General features: G+C 42.0%; 1 protein-coding gene across 3 annotated transcripts; it reads right to left on the bottom strand.

The window, feature by feature from the left end:
* Window positions 1-3,944: 3,944 nt before the first annotated feature.
* ZNF829 (zinc finger protein 829) lies at window positions 3,945-21,586 on the bottom strand. 3 transcript variants are annotated; one of them, XM_055250928.1, is made up of 6 exons: window positions 21,483-21,586; window positions 20,050-20,171; window positions 19,885-19,942; window positions 12,673-12,799; window positions 12,269-12,364; window positions 3,945-4,953 (listed from the first exon to the last, which is right to left on the bottom strand). In XM_055250928.1, exons 2-6 carry the CDS (start codon window positions 20,085-20,087, stop codon window positions 3,974-3,976), a joined length of 1,299 nt encoding a protein of 432 aa, XP_055106903.1. In that variant the 5' UTR covers window positions 20,088-20,171; window positions 21,483-21,586; the 3' UTR covers window positions 3,945-3,973. The 3 variants fall into 3 exon arrangements, with proteins under 3 accessions (XP_055106903.1, XP_055106902.1, XP_055106901.1); XM_055250927.2 differs by having other exon boundaries at window positions 21,229-21,509; XM_055250926.1 differs by lacking the exon at window positions 21,483-21,586 and adding an exon at window positions 21,155-21,264.
* Window positions 21,587-21,681: the final 95 nt, after the last annotated feature.

The raw sequence follows: 21,681 nt of genomic DNA, 5'->3' as shown, positions 1-21,681 counted from the left end.
GTGCATAGTGACTTCCAAAGATGACTGTATGGGAAAAGGGAGAAAAGACTAAATTTACACTGGAGAAACTTGACAAACACTCCCTCACTCAGGTGATCAAGACCAACAAAAAGTCATCATGCTGATAGTATGAATCTTTGCTATCTATGAGGAAAATGGCACTTTACCTCTGTGATCTTCCTCCTGCAAACAACCTCAGTCTAATCATGAGAAAAACATCAGTCAAATCTTAGCGGAGGAACATTCTACGCTATACTGACCTCCTCAAAATAGTTAAGATCATTTAAAATGAGGAAGAGGGCCGAGCCCGCTGGCTCATGCCTATAATCCCAGCACTTTGGGAGGCCAAGGAGGGTGGATCACCTGAGTTCAGGAGTTCGAGACCAGCCTGGCCAACATGGTGAAACCCAGTCTCTGCTAAAAATACAAAAATTAGCTGGATGTGGTGGTGGGTGCCTGTAATCCCAGCTACTCGGGAGGCTGAGGCAGGAGATTCCCTTGAACCCGGGAGGCAGAGATTGCAGGGAGCTGAGACCGCGTCATTGCACTCCAGCCTGAGCAACAAGAGCAAAACTCCATCTCAAAAAACATCACCACCACCAACAAAAAAAAACAAGGAAGAAACTGTCACAGCCAACAGTAACCTAAGGAGAAATGATGACTAAATGCAATGTGTTCTCCTGCTTAGAATGCTGGAACAGAAAAAGGAAGAAAAGCTTAAAAACCTAAGAACATTTGGAATAAAGTGTAAACTTTAGCTAATAATAATGTACCAATACTTGTTAATTAATTGTAACAAATGTACCATATAATGTAAGATGTTTTTAGTAGTAGGTGTAGGCTATATGGGAATTCTCTCTACTGCTTTTATAATTATTCTGTAAATCTACAAACTGTTCTAAAATAAATTATATATTTTACAATAGACAGAGAATGAAGCTGAGTATTCAAATTATTTCTAAATAGTCATTCCTGTGTATCCACGGAGCCAGATTTATCATGATTTGAGTAATGTTATTACATGGAGTCATTTACATCTATGATATTAGATCCATGTTTTACAAAAGGAACACACGTAGAGCCCAGACCACTGTTTCCTGACATGCTAGGCTAAAAGTCAAGATTCGAGACTCAGAATCATTTTGGTCCTCTTCAACATTTCACTCCATCTAATTGCACATTCTACTTGTTGGGTCTCCTGAACTCTAGAGCCAGTAACAGTGATCCTAAAGTCATTCTCAGGATTTTGCCTGAGGTACAATTTAAATTCTTGGATGACTCCAAATCTGCAGAAATATTAATAGAAAGAAAAATAAGGTTATGTGTATAAGAAAAACTGTAAATTTTACTACATGTGAAAAAGATTTCTGCTTATTAAAAAATACCAGAGGCCAAAAGATTAGGAAAAGTTACTGAAACAACATATGACAAACACTAACCTTAATATACAAAGAAATATATATGTTTCTTAAATATTTAAAGAAATTTGTAATCAGTAAAGATGACCAACAACGTGATGGAGAAACAGAAGAGTTTATAGTAACATGAACATGCCTGTTAAACATTTGAACAAATGATCAGTTTCTCATAACATAGAAATAGAAATGAAATTATAAATTGTTCTCCTGTCTTGTTTGATCAAAAGTTTGATAAAACATTTAATAGTATACATATTCCAGGGCAGATGTTTCCTGTTCTATCTCCCAACACATACAGTGTTATTATCACAATATAGTGTGAAACCGTCAATGCAAAAATCTTTAATCTCTTTGCCCTGATGATATCTGTCTCTACAATATCCAGTACTCCCACGTCATTCCTCAACCCGGGGCTCTAACTTCAATAAAATTTATACACCCATTTTCTGTTCCCACCTACCACACTAAATTCTTGTGATCTTTCTACTCTGCACTCTGAAATCCACAGTAACTTATTAGCATAATGCCCCCACCTTTTAAAAAAGCATTCTTAATTTGCCTTTCTTAATTTTTAAAAATTTTTGTAGGTTTAGGAAGTCACAAGGGCAGTTGTTACACACACATATAGTGTAGTGGGGAAAGTGTTGGCTTTTAATGTACTCATTACCTAAATAATGTACCTTGTACTAAATAGGATTTTTTTTTTCTTTGTTTTGTTTTTTTTTTTGAGATGGAGTCTGGCTTTGTTGCCCCCCAGCTGGAGTGCAATGGCATAACCTCGGCTCACTGCAACCTCCACCTCCCACGTTCAAGCAATTTGCTCTCTTGCTCAGGCTGGAGTGCAATGGCACTATCTCAGCTCACTGCAATCTCCGCTTCTCAGGTTCAAGTAATTCTCCTGCCTCAGCCTCCCAAGTAGCTGGGACTACAGGTGCCTGCCACCACGCCCAGCCAATTTTTCTATTTTTAGTAGAGATGGGGTTTCGCCATGTCAGCTAGGCTGATCTCAAACTCCTGACCTCAGGTGATCTGCCCGCCTTGGCCTTGCAAAGTGCTAGGATTACAGGCGTGAGTGCCTGGCTTTTAATTCTGTGTGTGATGAATCATGTATTGAGTTGCATATGTTGAGCCATCCTTACACCCCGGAATGAAATCCACTCGACTGTGCTGTTATTCTTTCTTATGTACTGTTTGATTTGGTTTGCTAGTATTTTGCTGAAGATTTTTGTGTCTATGTTCATCAGGGATATCGGCTTGTAGTTTTTTTGTGTGTTTTATCCTTGCCTGGCTTCAGTATCAGGATGATACTGGCTTTGTAGAATGAGTTAGGGGGGATTCTCTCCTATAATTTTTGGAATAGTTTCAATAGTGCTGTTACTAGTTCTTCCTTGCATGTCTAGTAGAATTCAGCTGTGAATCTGTCTGGTCCTGGGCTTTTTGTTGTTGCAAGATTTTTTTCTATTACTGATTCAATTTCAATACTCATTAGTAGTCTGTTGAGGATTCCTATTTCTCCCCTGGTTGGAAGGTTATGTGTTTCCAGGAATTTATCCACTTCCTCTAGGTTTTCTAATATGTGCATATACTTTATGCTGATTTTTTATATGTCTGTGTTATCAGTTATAATATCACCTTATCACTTCTGATTGTATTTATTTGAATCCTTTTTTTTTCTTGGTTAATCTAGCTAGTGGTCTGTCAGTTTTATCTTTGCAAAGAACCAACATGGTGAAACCCCGTCTCTACTAAAAATACAAAAAAAATTAGCTGGGCGTGGTGGCACAATGCCTGTAATCCCAGCTACTTGGGAGGCTGAGGAACAAGAATTGCTTGAACTCAGGAGCTGGAAGTTGCAGTGAGCTGAGATCACACCACTGCACTCCAGCCTGGGCAACAGAGCGAGACTCTGTCTCAAAATAAAATGAAATAAAATAAAATATATTTGACTAACAACTTATATATAAAAGGAAATTACAAATATATTAGACAAAATCATTCTAACAGGGTATTATGTGTTGAACTGTGTCCCCTAAAAAGATATGCTGAAGTCCTAACCCCTGGTACCAGTAAATGTGACCTTAGTTGGAAATAGGGTCTTGGCAGATATAATCAAGTTAAGATGAGATCACCAGGTAACCCCAATCTAACCTGACTGGTGTCCAAATAAAAGACATACACAGAGATACACAGGCAGAATGCAATGTGAAGATGGAGGCAGAGATTGGAATGGTGTATGTAAAAGCTATGGAATGCCAAGGACTGCCAGCTGTTAACAGAGGTTAGGAAAAAGGCATAGAACAGATCCTCAGAGTCCTCAGAAGGAACTAAAACTGTCAGCACCCTTGAGTTTAGATTTCCAGGCTCTAAACTGTAAGAGAATAAATTTCTCTTGTTTTAAGCCACCAAGGTTTTGGTACTTGGTACTTTGTTATCGTATTGTTTAAAAATTAATACATAGGAGAACCTTTGATAATGTGTATCCTAATTTGTTCTCATTACCTGTTTTAAAAAAATTTATTATAAAGGTTAACAAAATGGTCTTACTTTATTGTCATTCAACCAGTATGAATTCCCTCATGGCGAATGAGGTCAGAGCGACTACCAAAAGCCTTTCCACATTCCTTACAGTCATAGGGTTTCTCACCAGTGTGAATTCTCTGATGTCGAGTAAGGTTTGAACCTTTATTAAAGGCCTTCCCACATTCATTACATTCATATGGTTTTTCATCTGTATGGATTCTCTGATGTTGAATAAGTTCTGAGCTCTGAATAAAGGCCTTTCTACATTCTTCACATTCATAGAGCTTCTCACCAGCATGAATTCTGCGATGGTTAGTAAGTGTTGAGGCACTATTAAAGGCCTTCCCACACTGCTTACATTCATAAGGTTTCTCACCAGTATGCATTCTCTGATGCTGAATAAGCCTTGAGTGTTGAGTAAAGGCTTTCCCACATTCTTTACATTCATAAGGTTTCTCACCGGTATGAATTCTCAGATGTAGAAAAAGTTGTGAACTTTTAGTAAAGGCTTTTCCACATACTTTACATTCATAGGGTTTCTCACCAGTGTGAATTCTCTGATGATCATTAAGGTTTGAGCAATACTTAAAGGCTTTTCCACATTCCTTACATTCATAGGGTTTCTCACCAGTGTGAATCCTCTGATGTTGAGAAAAATAGGAACTACAACTAAAAGCCTTGCCACATTCCTTACATTCATAGGGTTTTTTACCAGTGTGAATCCTCTGATGTCGAGTAACGAGTGAGCCACAACTAAAGGACTTCCCATACTCCTTAGATTCATAGGGTTTTTCACCAAAATGAATTCTCTGATGTTGAATAAATTGTGAGTTCTGACTAAAGGTCTTTCCACATATCTTACATTCCCATGGTTTCTTTTCACTCATAGTTTTTTGAGGTGGAATAAGAAATGTGGGCTGAATAAAAGTAGACATGTCTTCATGGTTAAGTATTACTTGACTGAAATGTCTCTTCTTTAGAGATAATATTTTGATCTCACACATTGATTCCAGATCTGAAAGAAAGTACAAAGGCAAATAAATTTTCCTATTCTGGGCAAGTTAAAACTTCTAAAAAAGAAATAGGAGAATTAAACTGAAAAGAATATCTGAGAAATTATACACTTAGTTTTCAAAGGTGGTAAGGCAATCTGTAAAATTGACAAGAAAAGCACAGACATTAGGAGAGGTAATAATAGAAGCTGAGGATGTGGATTCAGAAAGTAGATGACCTGTATGATCCTCAAATTTTGGTCTGAACCAGAGTCGCCTTAAGCCTTGGTGAATACACAGTGTTCAGCACCATCCTCCATATTATAGAGAGATTCTAATTTTTTTTTTAAATTTTTCTTTGCCCCCACCCCAGATCCCCCACAGGCGCTGCCTGAGACCCAGCTCTGTGTCTCCTCGTCGTACAGCTTGTGGAGCTCCGATTGCAAGGCCATCAGCATGGCCAGGCAGGGGTTAAGCTGGAGGGCCATGGAGGAGGACAGGCCAGCAGGATGCTGCCTCTGCTCCAGGGCATGCACCATGGGTGAGAGATTCTAATTATATACACGTTTATAAACATATACTCACATGTACAGAGTATGATACTGTATGTTTTGCAATTTGTAGATAACTGTCAGACCTACATGAAAGGATTATTAAGAATAATAAATAGGTTGAAAGGTTTAAATGGCGGGGGCGGGTGGAGTTCAGTGACTGTGCAATGGTATACTGGCAAATCACTAGCCTCCAACAAATCTAATATGCTGAACACAACTGGTGGGAAGAGTAGACAGGTACATCTCGTCTGTGCATACAGCATGATATGGGTTAGGGACTCACTGAAAATAATTTGCTCTGGAATTCTGTGACGTTGACCTTGGGAGAAAGAAATGAATAATTCAAGTCATAGCAGTGACTGAGAAGGAAGGCGGCTCAAGTTTGAGACACAAGAGAGTTAAGATAGGGTGAAATGTACTCTATGAGAAGAATGGAACTCCATGTCAACATATAAACAGTGAGCCCTAGTTCTATGCTTTAAGGCAACCTCTGAGCCCTCTTTTCCTTGTTTATTAAAATGGGAATGATTCTTATTATTGCTAAAAAGATGAGGAATAACGTATATAAATAATCTGATATAAAGTAAGCACTCGGCCGGGCGCGGTGGCTCACGCTTGTAATCCCAGCACTCTGGGAGGCCGAGGCGGGCGGATCACGAGGTCAGGAGATCGAGACCACGGTGAAACCCTGTCTCTACTAAAAATACAAAAAAATTAGCTGGGCGTGGTGGCGGGCGCCTGTAGTCCCAGCTACTCAGAGAGGCTGAGGCAGGAGAATGGCGTGACCCCGGGGGGCGGAGCCTGCAGTGAGCCAAGATCGCGCCACTGCACTCCAGCCTGGGCGAAAGAGCGAGACTCCGTCTCAAAAAAAAAAAAAAAAAAATAATGAGGCTCTTGTCTACCTCTCCAACCTTGTGTTATACTCCACTTCCACTTGCTCAAGAAGCCTCAGTCCTTCAAGCACATCAAGTTCTCCCTGCCTCTCAGGGCCTTCCCACATGGATCTCCCCTTTGCCTGGCATACCCCTCATCCTATCACCATTGTTGGCCCTGCTAATTGCTGCTCATCATTTGAGCCTCTGCTCAAACAGCATATCTCTAGAAGGCCATAACTGATCTTCAGTCTAAATTATGGTCTTCCTGTTATTAGGCCTCAGATCTTCCTGCTATTTCTTATTAATAGCACTTATTATTTGTAATATTATATAATCTGCATAGATCCAATGAAATCAAGAAATGTTTTATATTTTCACTAATATATACTCAGCTCCTGGCAAACTACCTAAAGAATTACTGAGGCAATAAATGAGTCTAGATTTATTGTTCTCAATAATACATTTTTAGAGTGGAGTTACAAGATGGATGACTAGAGGCACCCAGCATTTACCTCCTCCACAAAGAAGGACCAAAACAGCGAGTAGATAATCATACACCAAACTGAGCATCTATGACAGAACACTAGAATTCAGCAGGGAAGTAACAGGGAACCTCTGAGGCACAAAGAGAGAAGCAAAGCAGCTGGCCTGGTCGGGATCAGCTTGGAGCCAAGAGTGTAGGGGAAAGGTAAGGGAGACCACATTCCCACTGTGGACTCCTGCAATCATAGCCACAAAACAGCCCCTCAGCCCTCATGGCCCTAAGACTAGTAAAGGGAGCTGCCCAGTGTCTACATAATACTGTTCTAGATACAGAGTTCATGCTGGGTCCCTCCCACAAACCCAAGCAACTGCAGCATGGTGCCATTTTGGGAGCCCAGCTCCCACCAGACTACATCCTGCCCTGGGACTCAACAGTTCCTCCATCTTTACATCCATGGAGCTCTGCTGGCTTCCCCCCATGTCCATGTAGAGGGCTACAGCACTGCAATGATGGCTGGAACCATTGGTGTGGCTAGGTCCCCAGTACTCCAGTCCAGCACTCAGAGTCCTACACCCTGGGGAATGAGCAGTACAGCAGAGTTGGAGGCTGCCTTTGGGACAGAGGGAGCTGAAGTGTGTGCTCCCCAGAGCCTGAGAGCCACCTGCCTGGGGCCACTGCCACTGACAGGAACACCACTACTTCCAAGCAGCTGGGTCCCTGTGCATCTGCAAGTGCCTTCAGGGGGCCTTAAGACTAGTGCTGGGCAGCGTCGAAGGGCGTAACATCAAGCCTACCTGGCCCACCAAAGCTGCTGCCTCCGCACATCATCTGAGGGTTTGGGAATCGACTCACCTTGCTGGCCATTGCTGGTGCCCACATGCACCATCCCTGCAAATGAGGAAAGCGCAGAGCCAATGTGCCATCAGGGCCTAGGCATGCTGTCTGGGGGCATGGAAATTGACCCACCCTACCCACCACAGCCTGAATCCACATGCACCACTCAGAGGCGAGAAGACAGGGTTTCCATGCCTGGTGCTGACCCTGCCACTGACTATATGTAATGTCCAGGGGTGTGGGGATGAATTCACTCCTCACACTGCCACCAATGCCTGAACATGTCTTCTGGGGGCCTAAGAATGGGCTTGCTTAGCCTGCCAGTGCCCACCATCTATTGTTTGGGAGCCCAGGGATTGATTCAGCCCACCCACCGTCACTAGCATCCATACACCCCTGCCGTGACCCAAGGACAGGCCAGCCCAGCCTGCTGCCAACACCACTGCAAGCATCAAAATGTACACACCACCTAGAGGAACAGAGAATGGCCCATCCAGCCTGCCATTGCCACTGCTGGTACCTGGATATGTTGCTTCAAAGCCCGAAGAGTTGGCTAACTACTGCTGTTGTCATAATCAATGCCATACATGCCAATAAGGAGCCCAAGGACCTGCCCACCTTTGTGGCCCACTGCTGCTACTGCCAGCACCTGAGCAACCACCTGGAGGCCCAGGGATCAACCTTCATGGAGCAGCTACCACCAGTGTCTGAATACACCACCTGGGGTCCCATGAACCAGCATACCCATGAACTATCACCAACACCGCTGGGCATACGGACCAGCATAGGTGGCATCCCTATCCCAGAAAAGCCTCATCACAGCTTCCACTAACAACCAAGCCCTAAGCTCCTGAGGAACTCACAGACACTGCTGACACTGATTGCAGCCAGAGAAATCATATGGAGATTGTACCACTGCATCTACCTAGAACAAAGCCAGAGCAACCTACCCAACCAACACTATAAATACATCTACAGGAAAAAGGTTTTCCTTATGAAAACAAATCCATAAAATTGGAAAAAATGACCATAACAAGAAATACACAGATATCAATGTAAGGATAAAAGAAACATGGCCAGGCGCAGTGGCTCACGCTTGTAATCCCAGCACTTTGGGAGGCTGAGGCGGGCGGATCACGAGGTCAGGAGATCGAGACCATGGTGAAACCCCGTCTCTACTAAAAAATACAAAAAATTAGCTGGGCGTGGTGGCGGGTACCTATAGTCTCAGCTACTCGGAGAGGCTGAGGCAGGAGAATGGCGTGAACCCGGGAGGCGGAGCTTGTAGTGAGCCGAGATTGTGCCACTGCACTCCAGCCTGGGCAACAGAGCGAGACTCCATCTCAAAAAAAAAAAGAAAAAAAAAAAATAAAAATACTTAAAGGCAGCTAAGATCAACTGATAGCTGGGAAAAAGTGAAGATTCACAAACTCCTCCCTAGGTTCCTAGAGCTTTGTTAAAACCAGAATTCTTTCTCAAGGGAGGCATGGATCTTCTATTTCCAATGCTAACTCCATAGGTAACAACATCTACTTCTAGGACTCCAACCATTAACTTCTACTTGGATCAATTTCCACTTCCATATTTTTTGACTGTTTTACAACTTTCTTCTGAATTTCCTATTTGATCTTCTCATTGATGATTCTTATTCTGTAGAAATTATTTACAGCAATGTTCTAGCTCCTACATTAGATAACAAGTTTCTTAATAAGCCTACACATTTTCTAAACTGTACAGCACCTAGCAGACTAGTGTATAAAATTAAAAAGTCAAACATTTTTATAAGACTTGCTATTTAAAAGTCTTAATTCTCCACAAACTGATATTAATATTCTCATGAAAAAATAATTTGGCATTTTGATTAAGTTTCAAATGACTCTATATAAGCTAATTCTAATTTTTTTTTTTTTTTTTTTTTTGAGACCAAGTTTGCTTTTGTCCCCCAGGCTGGAGTGCAATGGTGTGATCTCGGCTCACTGCAACCTCCATCTCCCTGGTTCAAGCGATTCTCCTGCCTCAGCCTCCTGAGTAGCTAGGATTACAGGTGCCCGCCACCACGCCTGGCTAATTTTTGTATTTTTAGTAAAGATAGGGTTTCACCATGTTGCCCAGGCTGGTCTCGAACTCCTGACCTCAGGTAATCCACCCACCTCGGCCTCCCAAAGTGCTGGGATTACAGGCGTGAGCCACTGCGCCCAGCCTAATTCTAAAATTTACAATGAAAATGCAAAGGACTAAGCAGCAGCAGGAGAACTTGCTCTACTAGATAAGATTTATTACATGCTACAGTATTAATATAGTGTGGTATTGGCACAAGGATAGACAAATAAGCCAAAGGAACAGAATTCGGAGATAGACTCACAGAAATAGGAATACATGATTTATGACAAAGGTAGTCCTATAGAGAATGGGAAAAGGACAGTCATCTCAATAAACATTAAGAAGTCAACTGGATATTCACATGGAAAAAAAATGAAATTTGACCCCTACCTCACAACACATACAAATACCAACTTCGTATAGAAGTTGGTATTTGAACTTTGTATAGACGCAATCACACAGTATTTAGTCTTTTGCCTTTGGCTTTTCTTGCTCAACATTATGTTTATGTGACATATCTATGGTGCTGCATATATCTGGTGTTAGTTCATTCTTATTGGCTATGTTATATTTCATTCTATGAATATATACATATATCTATATATATATTTTTTTTTGAGATGGAGTCTTGCTCTGTTGCCCAGGCTGGAGTGCAGTGGTGTGATCTCTAGAAAGTAGATCTAAATGGAAAAAGTAAAACAATAAAGCTAGTAGAATATAACATAGGAAACATCTTCATGACCTTGGGGTAGGCAATGATTCCTATCCAGGACACAAAAAAGCGACGCTATAAAGAAAAAGACAACTGTGACCACATTAAAATTAATAACTTCTGTTCATCAAAAGGTACCATTAAAAGAGTAAAAGGCAAGATATAAAGTGGTGGGAGATATTTACATCATGTATAATCAAACACAGGGCTGATACATAGAATATAAAAAGAATTCTTTGAAACCAACAGGAAAAAGATAGACAACTGACTAAGTTTAGCCAAGAAACTTAAACAGGCATGTCACAGAACGCACACATCAGAATAACTAAAATTAAACGGGCTGGCAATAATAACTGGTAAGAATGTGAGAATGCAGAGCAATAGCAACCTTCATACTGTTAGTAGAACTGCAAATCGGTAAAACTACTTTGGAAAATTGGTATATTTACTAAAGTTGAACACAAACATATCCTATTGCTCAGTAATTCCACTCCTATGTATATACCTAAAAGAAATGTGTACATATATTTACCAAAAGTTATACACAGGAACGTTCACAGCAGCATTATGTGTAATAGCTAAAAACTGCAAACAAACCAACTGTCAACAGTAGAAAGGACACTTATAGTAATTAAAATATATAAAGCATAATTTAAAAAATATTCATAGAATGAAGCAGGACACAGTGGGTCACACCTGTAATCCCAGCACTTTGGGAGGCTGAGGCGGGTGGATCACCTGAAGTCAAGAGTTTGAAACCAGCCTGGCCAACATGTTGAAACCCTGTCTCTACTAAAAATACAAAAAATTAGCTGGGCGTGGTGGCGCAGGCCTGTAGTTCCAGCTATTCAGGAGGCCGAGGCAGGAGAGTCGCTTGAATCCGGGAGGCAGAGGTTGCAGTGAGCCGAGATCACACCACTGCACTCCAGCCTGGGCAACAGAGCAAGACTCCATCTCAAAAAAAAAAAATATATATAGATATATGTATATATTCATAGAATGAAATATAACATAGCCAGTAAGAATGAACTAACACCAGATATATGCAACACCATAGATATGTCACATAAACATAATGTTGAGCAAGAAAAGCCAAAGGCAAAAGACTAAATACTGTGTGATTGCGTCTATACAAAGTTCAAAAATAGGCAAAACGAATCCATGGTGCCAAATGTCAGGATGGTATTTATTTTGGGAGAGGAAAAAGAGGCTGGTGATTGGGAAGGGGCAGAGAAGGGGTTCTGAGGTGCTAGTAATGTTCTATTTATTGTCCTAGTAGTGGTTTCACCATTATCAATTTCACCATACTATGCAATCATAGTCATGTAGTTTAATGTGTGTATGTTATATTTCAATTTTGTTTTAAAGTAAGAAATAATCAAATGTTTGATAAATGAAAGAATGAGCTATTAAATCCAGAACAAACTGGTCAAAGATGTTAAATAGCTGAAAGTAGATAAAATGAAAACAAGCACAGGGAAAGAAAAAGACACACACATGCACTTACATCTATTTCTTAGGGTGGGAATGTTTACTGTTACACAAGTCTAAACGTAGCGTATCATAGGAAGGAATGAAACTAAAATGTGAGTAGAATAATTATAGTATATTATAGCCAGGGAGGTACTTGCTATATTGGTCTAGGGAGAAAGTATGAGAAAAAAAAAGTGGGATAGCTTATATGGAAGAGGCTTCGGGCCTTTAAAGGGAGCTTCCTGATAACATCTCAGAAGTATATCTCTTTATAGCCCTGCTCCTGAGCCATCACCTCTTACTTACCTGAACACAGGCCTCTAGTCAGCTCTCTGTCAACCATCCAGGGCTCTTTTCCTTGTTCCAATAAGGAGATCACAGCTGGCTTAGAAGTGGAAAGTCCTGCTCACAAGAAAAGACATGGGACGTGGTTATGCTGTGGGCTCCCCAGAAATCAGATCCAGTCCCTTAGTGATCAAAGAAGAGATACCACTACAAGAAGGACTAGAGAAAGATGGAGAAGATGAAGCTTCAGCTATAGCCCATTGGAGCTGCCCACTTCCAACTCTTCCATTCTATTTCAACTCACACCATTCCTTAGGGAACAGGGAGCAGAAATTCAGCTGGTTACATGAAGCAAATAATTCACAATGGAGAAAGGAGACATTTCCAAGGGCAGACTCTGAATGTTGGGGAATAGTTATCCTTACCCACTGAAACCAGGTTGCTGAAATTCTCCAACATCACTTCTTTGTATAAATTCATCTGACCAGCGTCCAGGCATTCCCATTCTTCTTGAGAGAAGTCTATGGAAACATCCCTGAACATCACAGGCCCCTGAAACAACAAACATGCTTTCACAATGAAAGGAGAAAAGAAAAAGATGGTGGTAGAGGTGGCAAGAAAGGACACAGTAAGCAAAATTAAAGAGGGTGAATCCTATCATATCAGAAGATACACATCCTGTGTACAAAGGGATATACAAATAGACTGGACTTTTCCAGTGATATGAAATAGCATGCATTCAGCTCAATTAGTGAGTTTCTTCCCCCTCCCCCCTTTCCCTTTATGCCCCAAGAGAGGGGAAAATGGGAGGGGCTTCCAAACACACCTTATAATACATGGAGTAAAAATTCAGAATATCAGGGGAAAACAAAAATGAAAGTTTCTAAAAGCTTCCAGGAAGAAAACACAGATCACATAAGTTTTCAGGAATCAGAATGGCAATAGACTTCTCAATAGCATCATTTGAAATAAGAAAAAAACAAGCAATTCCTTTAATATTATAAAGGAAAATAAATTCTGACCTAGAATTCTATAGCCAGTCAGATTACTAAGCCACTATGAAGATTAAATCAAGACAATTTTAAATCTGCAGGGAATGATAAAAGTATTTCCAATGTGGCTTTTCTTAGGAAGCTACTGGGCTGCATGTTCCATCAAAACTAAAAAAGGTACTATATTAAGAAACTGGAAAACTAACATGAAAATGGTGATGAAAGTGTCGGTATAATTATAAACGGCAAATCCTAGAACATCATCCGGCAGCAGACTGAGAGAACAGCATCTAGAAACAGAAGAAGTGAGGACTACAGGAAAGACATCTCCAAAGAAAACTAAGGAGCTAGTATGTTTGATCATGTAGAAAATATTGACAGGCAACTGACAGCAATGTTAGAGAATTTGAAAAAAATAGCGACACATACATAAAATCAGGCAAAAGAAGAAACAAGGCAATTTGCTCTGAGAAAAATACAAATTGTACTAGAAAGAATCCAGAATCTGGTGTTTTACTTGGCTCACATTAACAATGTCTGCAAGGTCCTAATCACAGGGATAGCAATGATTGAAAGAAAAATTATGAGCTGAGCCCGGTGGCTCATGCCTGTAGTCCCAGCACTTTGGGAGGCCGAGGCAGGAGGATCACGAGGTCAGGAGTTCAAGACCAGCCTGGCCAACATGATGAAACCCCGTGTCTACTTAAAAATTAGCTGGGCGTGGTGGTGCACGCCTGTAATCCTAGCTACTCGGGAGGCTGAGGTAGAGAATCACTTGAACCTGGGAGGCAGAGGTTGCAGTGAGCCAAGATCATGCCATTGCACTCCAGCCTGGGCAATAGAGTGAGACTCTGTCTCAAAAAAAAAAAAAAAAAAAAAGAAAAAGAAAGAAAGAAAAGAAAAATTGTGATATAATTCTATTGCGTGGACAAAAAATGAGGACTGTGGTATGGGAAATCTCAATCCATAGTTACCTGCCTAGAAATCACTGGAAAATATGTATCAAAAAATAGCAATATAGGAATATTAATTAGAAATATAGGAAAAATGCTAAGAGAAACAGCAAAAAGAGTAGCCACCTAAGGGGAGTAGGATTGGGTAGTGGGACAATGCCCTGCCATTTTTCATGTCTTTTAACATTTCTTGAAATTTTTTTTTTTTTTTTTGAGATGGAGTTTCACTCTTGTTGCCCAGGTTGGAGTGCAGTGGCACGATCTCAGCTCACTGCAACCTCCACCTCCTGGGTTCAAGAGATTCTCCTCCTTCAGCCTCCCGAGTAGCTGGGATTACAGGCGCCGGTCACCACACCCAGCTAATTTTTGTATTTTTAGTAGAGACAGGGTTTCACCATGCTGGTCAGGCTGGTCTCAAACTCCTGACCTCAAGTGATCCACCTGCCTCAGCCTCCCAAAGTGCTGGGATGACAGGCGTGAGCCACCGCGCCTAGCCCATTTCTTGAATTTTTAAAATGCGAAACGGGTTAAACATAAACTTAAAGTATCACTTAGACAACAGCATACTTTAAATTTCTTGGAAATTATAATTCTTATAAGACTGTCATAAGAATTATTCCCTATTAACATAAACAAATTCAACTTTTATACTCTTATGGTAGCAGAAATTTCCACAATATAAATACTACTGAATGAATCTTTCATTTCAGACATTTTCTTAGGCAAAAATACTTTTAAGACCCTTTCCAGATATGCAGGCCCTTCCCCATACCTTGCCCTATGCATCTCTTCCATTTTGCTGTTCCTTAGTTGTATCCTTTGTAATAAAACTATAATCAGGCCAGGTGCGGTGGCTCATGCCTGTAATCCCAGCACTTTGGGAAGCCAAGGCAGGTGGATCACCTGAGGTCAGGAGTTTGGGACCAGCCTAGCCAACATGGAGAATCCCCATCTTTACTAAAAATACAAAAAATAGCCAGGTGTCGTGGCACATGCCTGTAATTCCAGCTACTCAGGAGGCCGAGGCAGGAGAATTGCCACCCGGGAGGTGGAGGCTGCAGTGAGCCGAGATTGTGCCATTGCACTCCAGCCTGGATAACAGAGTGAAACGCCATCTCAAAACCAACAAACAAACAAACCAACAAAAAAGCAAAACTATAATCATAAGTATAGTGCTTTCCTGAGTTCTATATGTTATTCAAATGAATTATTGAACCTGAAGGAGAGTTACGGGAACCTCTCAATTTTGGCTGGCTAGGCAGAAGTGCAGTGCCTTAGACTTGTGGCTGGTGTCTGAAGCAGGTACAGTCTTGTGGGACTGAGTCTTTTTTTTTCTTTCTTTGAGACTGAGTCTACTCTATCACTCAGGCTGGAGTGCAGTGGTGCGATCTCAGCTCCCTGCAACCTCTGCCTCCCAGGTTTAAGCAATGCTTCTGCCTCAACCTCCTGAGTAGCTGGGACCACAGGTGCACACCACCACACCCAGCTAATTTTTGTATTTTTAGTAGAGATGTAGGTTCACCATGTTGGCCAGGCTGTTCTCAAACTCCTGACCTCAAGTGATCCGCCCATCTTGGCCTCCCAAAGTCCTGGGATTATAGGCATGACCAGCTGGGACTGAGCCTCTTAACTAATGGTGTGTGTGTTAACTCTGGGTAGTGTCAGAATTCAGTTAAGTTACAGGACACTCAGTGTCCCAAGAATTTTGTTTATAAAAGGATACACATTCCCAATTGATAGGAGAAATGAGGGTACTTCTCCTTCACCTTAGGACAAGCAAGAGGGCCCCTTTAGACTCCAGGGTCCAAAGTGCAATGATGAGATACTTTGGAATAATTTTTGCTGTATTCTCTGGAGCTTAGTGGGCACAAAGATTAGTACCTATTCCCCTCTTTGGACTAGATGTGGACCCAATAAAGGGACAAAGTGACCTCAACAAAGGAATGGATCACGGAATGCAGAAGTGTATGACAGATATCATAAGTAGCCATTTCAAGGATACGTGCTGTGCATATCCCAGGAAACGTAATTAGAGGTTTCCAGCAGGGGCTTCTCTGAGAAACTCTTAATGGTGTCTCCTAACAAAGGAGTGTTGAACATTCATCAAGGCAAAACAGACCAATACCAAAACAAGTCAAGAAAGACTTTTCTTTTCCTTACCTCCTTTTCCCTACCCCTGCTCTAATCTCATAGGATCCAGAGACTGACTTAGGCAGGAGAAATAGAAGCTCAGGGCGAGGAAATCAAGAAGCTTAATTATGTCCCTCTTTCATACTGTAAGCTTGAAGCAATTCTGAGCTAAGAGAAGAGGCTTTAAATGAAACTCACATATTATTACAGTGAACTAGAGGTTGTAATTAGTAAAATGAGACTAAATTGTGACTGAAAACAATCAAAGTATATCAAAGAGTGATAAAAATTATAGTCTGTACCAGTTCTTATCCAGGGCAACAAAAAAATTAACCCACAGAAAGGGTTGAGAGTAGAAATTATGAGGGAAAAAATTTTTCTTTTGCTTGCTTCATATGGAATCCTGCTTATTTCAAAATGCTGATCACAAGCAGTTTTGGTTTTTCAGGTACACGGTCACATCATCTATAAAGTGATAATCTTATGCCCTCTTTTGTAATTTTTAACCTAGTTTTTTTCTTATGTGTTTTGGTTAATATCTATAAAACAATGTTAAATAACATGGTAATGTGGTATATCCTTGTTTTACTTCTAATTTTCAAATATTTTGATGTTTCAAATATTTCCTGATTAAACATTAGATTAACTTCTGAAAACAAACTTTATTTCTTTTTTTTTTTTTTTTTTTGAGACGGAGTCTCGCTCTGTCGCCCAGGCTGGAGTGCAGTGGCGCAATCTCGGCTCACTGCAAGCTCCGCCTCCCGGCTTCACGCCATTCTCCTGCCTCAGCTTCTCCGAGTAGCTGGGACTACAGGTGCCCGCCACCACGCCCGGCTAATTTTTTTTTGTATTTTTAGTAGAGACGGGGTTTCACCGTGGTCTCGATCTCCTGACCTCGTGATCCGCCCGCCTCGGCTTCCCAAAGTGCTGGGATTACAAGCGTGAGCCACCGCGCCCGGCATTTCTTTTAAAATTTATTGTCGGCCGGCACAGTGGCTCATGCCTGTAATCCCAGCACTTTGGGAGGCCAAGGTGGGCAGATCACCTGAGGTTGGGAGTTCAAGACCAGCCTGACCAGCATGGAGAAACCCCGTCTCTACTAAAAATACAAAAATTTAGCCGGGCGTAGTGGCACATGCCTGTAATCCCAGCTACTCGGGAGGCTGAGGCGGGAGAATCGCTTGAACCCAGGAGGTGGAGGTTGTGGTGAGCCCAGATCATGCCATTGAGCTCCAGCCTGGGAAACAAGAGTGAAACTCCGTCTCAAAAAAAAAAAAATTTATTGTCTACTACAGTATACTACATGTCCCTAGTTATTCCCATTAATACTGGGCAACAATCTTCTCTATAGAAATGAGAAGTGTAACTAGAGACTGATGCGAGAGGGGATGCAGATATTCTATTTGGGCTTTGGCACAAGAGAGGGAAGACTCAGTCCTCTTTAAAAGAAATTCAGATAGACAGGCCTTACACAAAATACTTAGTTAGACTTATTCTTATCCTGATTTTCTCTGCACCTATACCAAACACATACAATTTAAAAATTGAGAGTAGGCCCACTCAGAGTTCCAAATTTACACCTTGAGAAAACATTGTCACTATTCTGAGTCCTCTATCCTAGTATGTATCCTCTAATTTTCAGATAAAATGATCCCTGGTGAATGGATAACCTTACAATTTAGTGAGTTCCCCAAGATTAGAAGTGTTGAAACACAAATTGAATAAAGATATTTTTATTATCACTTGGAGGAAGAATCCAAAAACTCTGTAGTTGCCTACCATGCCCACTGCCCCTCCTGAGATGAGGCAAGGTTCTTTTGATTGCTTTGATTTCAGCTATAAGTATCAACTCTAAAAACCAAAAAGAGATAAGACACAGAAAAGAAGAAGAAATTCTAACATATGTTTAGTTAGAACCTGAGAAGGAAAGGGGGAGAGAATGATACAGGGGCTTTTTGAAGGCATAATGACTGAAGATTTTCCTGAACTAATAATAGACATCCATCCATAAATTTTAAAACTCTACAAATCCCAAGCAGATAAATAAAACACATTTCTATATCTTACACTAAAATTACAGAAAGCCAAAAACAAAACAGTCAGAGGAAGACAAGGCAGATTACCATCAAGGGAGAAGAGCTAATCAAGACTGTATGATACTGGCACAGGAATATACAAAATCAATGGAAGAGAATAAAGAGTTCATAAATATACCCATGCACATATAGACACTAGGTATATTTGAAGACCAATGAGAACACAATAGATCTTCCAATATATGGTATTGATAAACTGGGTATTAATAAGGAGGGGGGAATCTGTATATGTATACTCCTACCTCATAACATATACAAAAACCAGTTGCAACTATATAAAATATCTAAACATGAAAGTGAAACTTATGGCTTTAAGCATAAATATAGGAGAGTATCTGCATGACCTTGGGACAGGGAAGGATTTATTTAAAAAGATACAAAAAGCACTAACCATAAAGAAAAAATATTGATAAACTCAGCTTTTTAAAAATTAGAACTTATCATAAAATCATCTTACAGGAAGTGATGAAATAGTCCAAATAGTAGGAAAACATAATCAATAAAGGACTGAGATCCAGATTATATAAATAACTCATACGAATCAATAAGAGCTATTCCAAGAGAAAAATGAGTAAAGATTTGAACTGACATGTCACAAAAGATGACTAAAAACCAATAAACATATGGAATATGTTCAATTTTTTTTTTTTTTTTTTTTTTTTTTTTGAGACGGAGTCTCGCTCTGTCGCCCAGGCTGGAGTGCAGTGGCGCAATCTCGGCTCACTGCAAGCTCCGCCTCCCGGGTTCACGCCATTCTCCTGCCTCAGCCTCTCCGATTGCTGGGACTACAGGCGCCCGCCACCACGCCCGGCTAATTTTTTGTATTTTTAGTAGAGACGGGGTTTCACCGTGGTCTCGATCTCCTGACCTCGTGATCCGCCCGCCTGGGCCTCCCAAAGTGCTGGGATTACAAGCGTGAGCCACCGCGCCCGGCCCAATATGTTCAATTTTATTATTAATCACAGAAACCCAAATTCAAACCTGTGGGGGTGGGCAGGTGTAAGTACAGATATATATTCAAATGAGGATTTAGAAGTCTGGCATGTCTGATTTGAAAAAAAGTATATACCATAGTTTTTGCAAACATCAAAAATGTATTTCCCAAGACCATTTGATGACATGGGAGAATATTTATGACACTTTTTTTTGCAAAAATGTAGAACATCAAATGGTAAATGAAATAAAATTTGTTTTTTGACAAATAATGAAAATACATTAAAATATTAACACTAGTTATCTGAGTGGTCAAATTTTATTTTTTCTTGGTAATGCCGTGTTTTTGAGATCTCTAAATTAATCATCCTTTTATTTTTAAATTAGAATAAATATTTGAGAAGAAAATTCAGCAAGCATAAGTGGAACAACCATCTTTTTCTGTGATGGGAAAATTATAGGGACCTATAATTAAATGACATTCCTTTATTAAGCAAGAATTTTCAGAAGAAAAAGAGGAAACCCCAACACACCTTGGATACTGCTTGCAGGAGTTCATCATGCATTCTTTCCTCCTCTTCTGGGTGACACCTGGAGAAAGGTAAAATTGGGAGAGGGAAGAGTAACTGTGAGACACCAGGTTTTTCTTGGTACCCAGATTAGTCAAGTAAGAGGTCTTCCCTAGCCCCATTACCCACCACACACGAGGAATGGAGATCAGAGGAGAATGGGGCATCCTGTCCAATTCCAGTGGCTCAGAGGAAAGGTTGTGTTCACTGCTGTCCAGGGTTGGAATCTGACCAGACCTCAGAGAGGTTTCCTAGAGACAGAGTTCTGGAGTCACAATCGCACAGTTGACGGGACCCCATACTCATACACAGAATGCCACATACATTTAGGGACAGTCACACTTAAATCAAGGCGACATGCACGTCTCACCTGCCCACAAGGAGCCACACACGGCAACACAGTTACAATCACATACGCACCATAGGAAACACACAATTACAGCTGCACAATCGTAGGCACCCCACACTGTCGCAGAGTCACAATCACACATCACCACGGGAACACACAGCCACAACCTCCACAGTGACAGGTATCCCATATCCGCACATAAGCCGCAGTGTTATTATCTCCCAGACAATTTCACAACCTCCCTCTTTTTTAGGGGGTGGGGGGGTGGGGCGGGGACAGAGTCTTGCCCTGTCGCCAGGCTGGAGTGCAGTGGCGCGATCTCGGCTCACTGCAACCTACGCCTCCCGGGTTCAAGTGATTCTCCTGCCTCAGCCTGCGAGTAGCTGGGACTACAGGCGCGCGCCACCATGCCTAGCTAATTTTTGTATTTTTTTTTTTTTGAGACGGAGTCTTGCTCTGTCGCCCAGGCTGGAGTGCAGTGGCGCAATCTCGGCTCACTGCAAGCTCCGCCTCCCGGGTTCACGCCATTCTCCTGCCTCAGCCTCTCCGAGTAGCTGGGACTACAGGCGTCCGCCACCACGCCCGGCTAATTTTTTTGTATTTTTAGTAGAGACGGGGTTTCACCGTGGTCTCGATCTCCTGATCTCGTGATCCGCCCTCCTCGGCCTCCCAAAGTGCTGGGATTACAAGCGTGAGCCACCGCGCCCGGCCTAATTTTTGTATTTTTAGTAGAGATGGGGTTTCACTATGTTGGCCAGGATGGTCTCGATCTCTTGACCTCGTGATCCGCCCGCCTCGGCCTCCCAAACACGACCTCACCCTTTCAGGCCGCTCCGCCCTAGGGGCCCAAGGCGCCAGCTCCCCATCGGCCTTCGATATCCTTACCTAAGCCCCTTCGAGTCATCCCGGATGGGAACTTGCAACCTGAGCCAGTTCTCCTGGGGACCAAAATATCTCACCTCCCAGATCTAAGGGTCCCGCCAGGAGTGACGAAACGTTCGAATTCCTGCGAGAAAAGTGGCAGGCCACCAGGCCCTCTGGGAAATGTAGTTCAGAGCGGGACCCACGCCGATTCCTGTCAGCTCCTCCCCTGGGCCCACCCGAAACGGCTGCTCCCTCAACTCTCAACATCCAGCCGAGCCTCGGAGTTGCGGGTCGCCGTAGCGCTGCGCAATAGAGATGAGCCTCCCGGGGAACCTGGCCCAAGCCTCACCCTCACACAGGAAAGCAGATGTGTTCTGGCCGGAAGTTGAGTGGGGCCGCGGGGCCTGCTGGGAGGTGTTGTCCTCGGAAACGTCGCGGGCGCGGAGGGATGGTTCGGCGCTTTAGGCGTCTGTTACAGACCTATCTGCGGGTCGCCTTCACCTAGCATCTCAGAAACTGCGCGCGGGATGAACATTCGGGTGTTTCCG

This window comes from Symphalangus syndactylus, chromosome 17 (assembly GCF_028878055.3).
Source record: "Symphalangus syndactylus isolate Jambi chromosome 17, NHGRI_mSymSyn1-v2.1_pri, whole genome shotgun sequence".
NCBI classification, from domain to species: Eukaryota; Metazoa; Chordata; class Mammalia; order Primates; family Hylobatidae; genus Symphalangus; species Symphalangus syndactylus.
The sequence above is the reverse complement of the archived record's forward strand: the minus strand, read 5'-3'. Positions and strand labels throughout refer to the sequence as shown.

What these genes read in the sequence shown, in the direction of transcription:
- ZNF829 (XM_055250928.1), bottom strand. Translation starts at nt 20,087, where the DNA reads ATGCCCCATTCTCCTCTGATCTCCATTCCTCGTGTGTG. An exon ending in TCCTGCAAGCAGTATCCAAG is followed by an intron (nt 12,800 to 19,884) that starts GTGTGTTGGGGT and finishes TTGTTGTTTCAG; the next exon opens with GGGCCTGTGATGTTCAGGGA. An exon ending in CAGCAACCTGGTTTCAGTGG is followed by an intron (nt 12,365 to 12,672) that starts GTAAGGATAACT and finishes TCTTGTGAGCAG; the next exon opens with GACTTTCCACTTCTAAGCCA.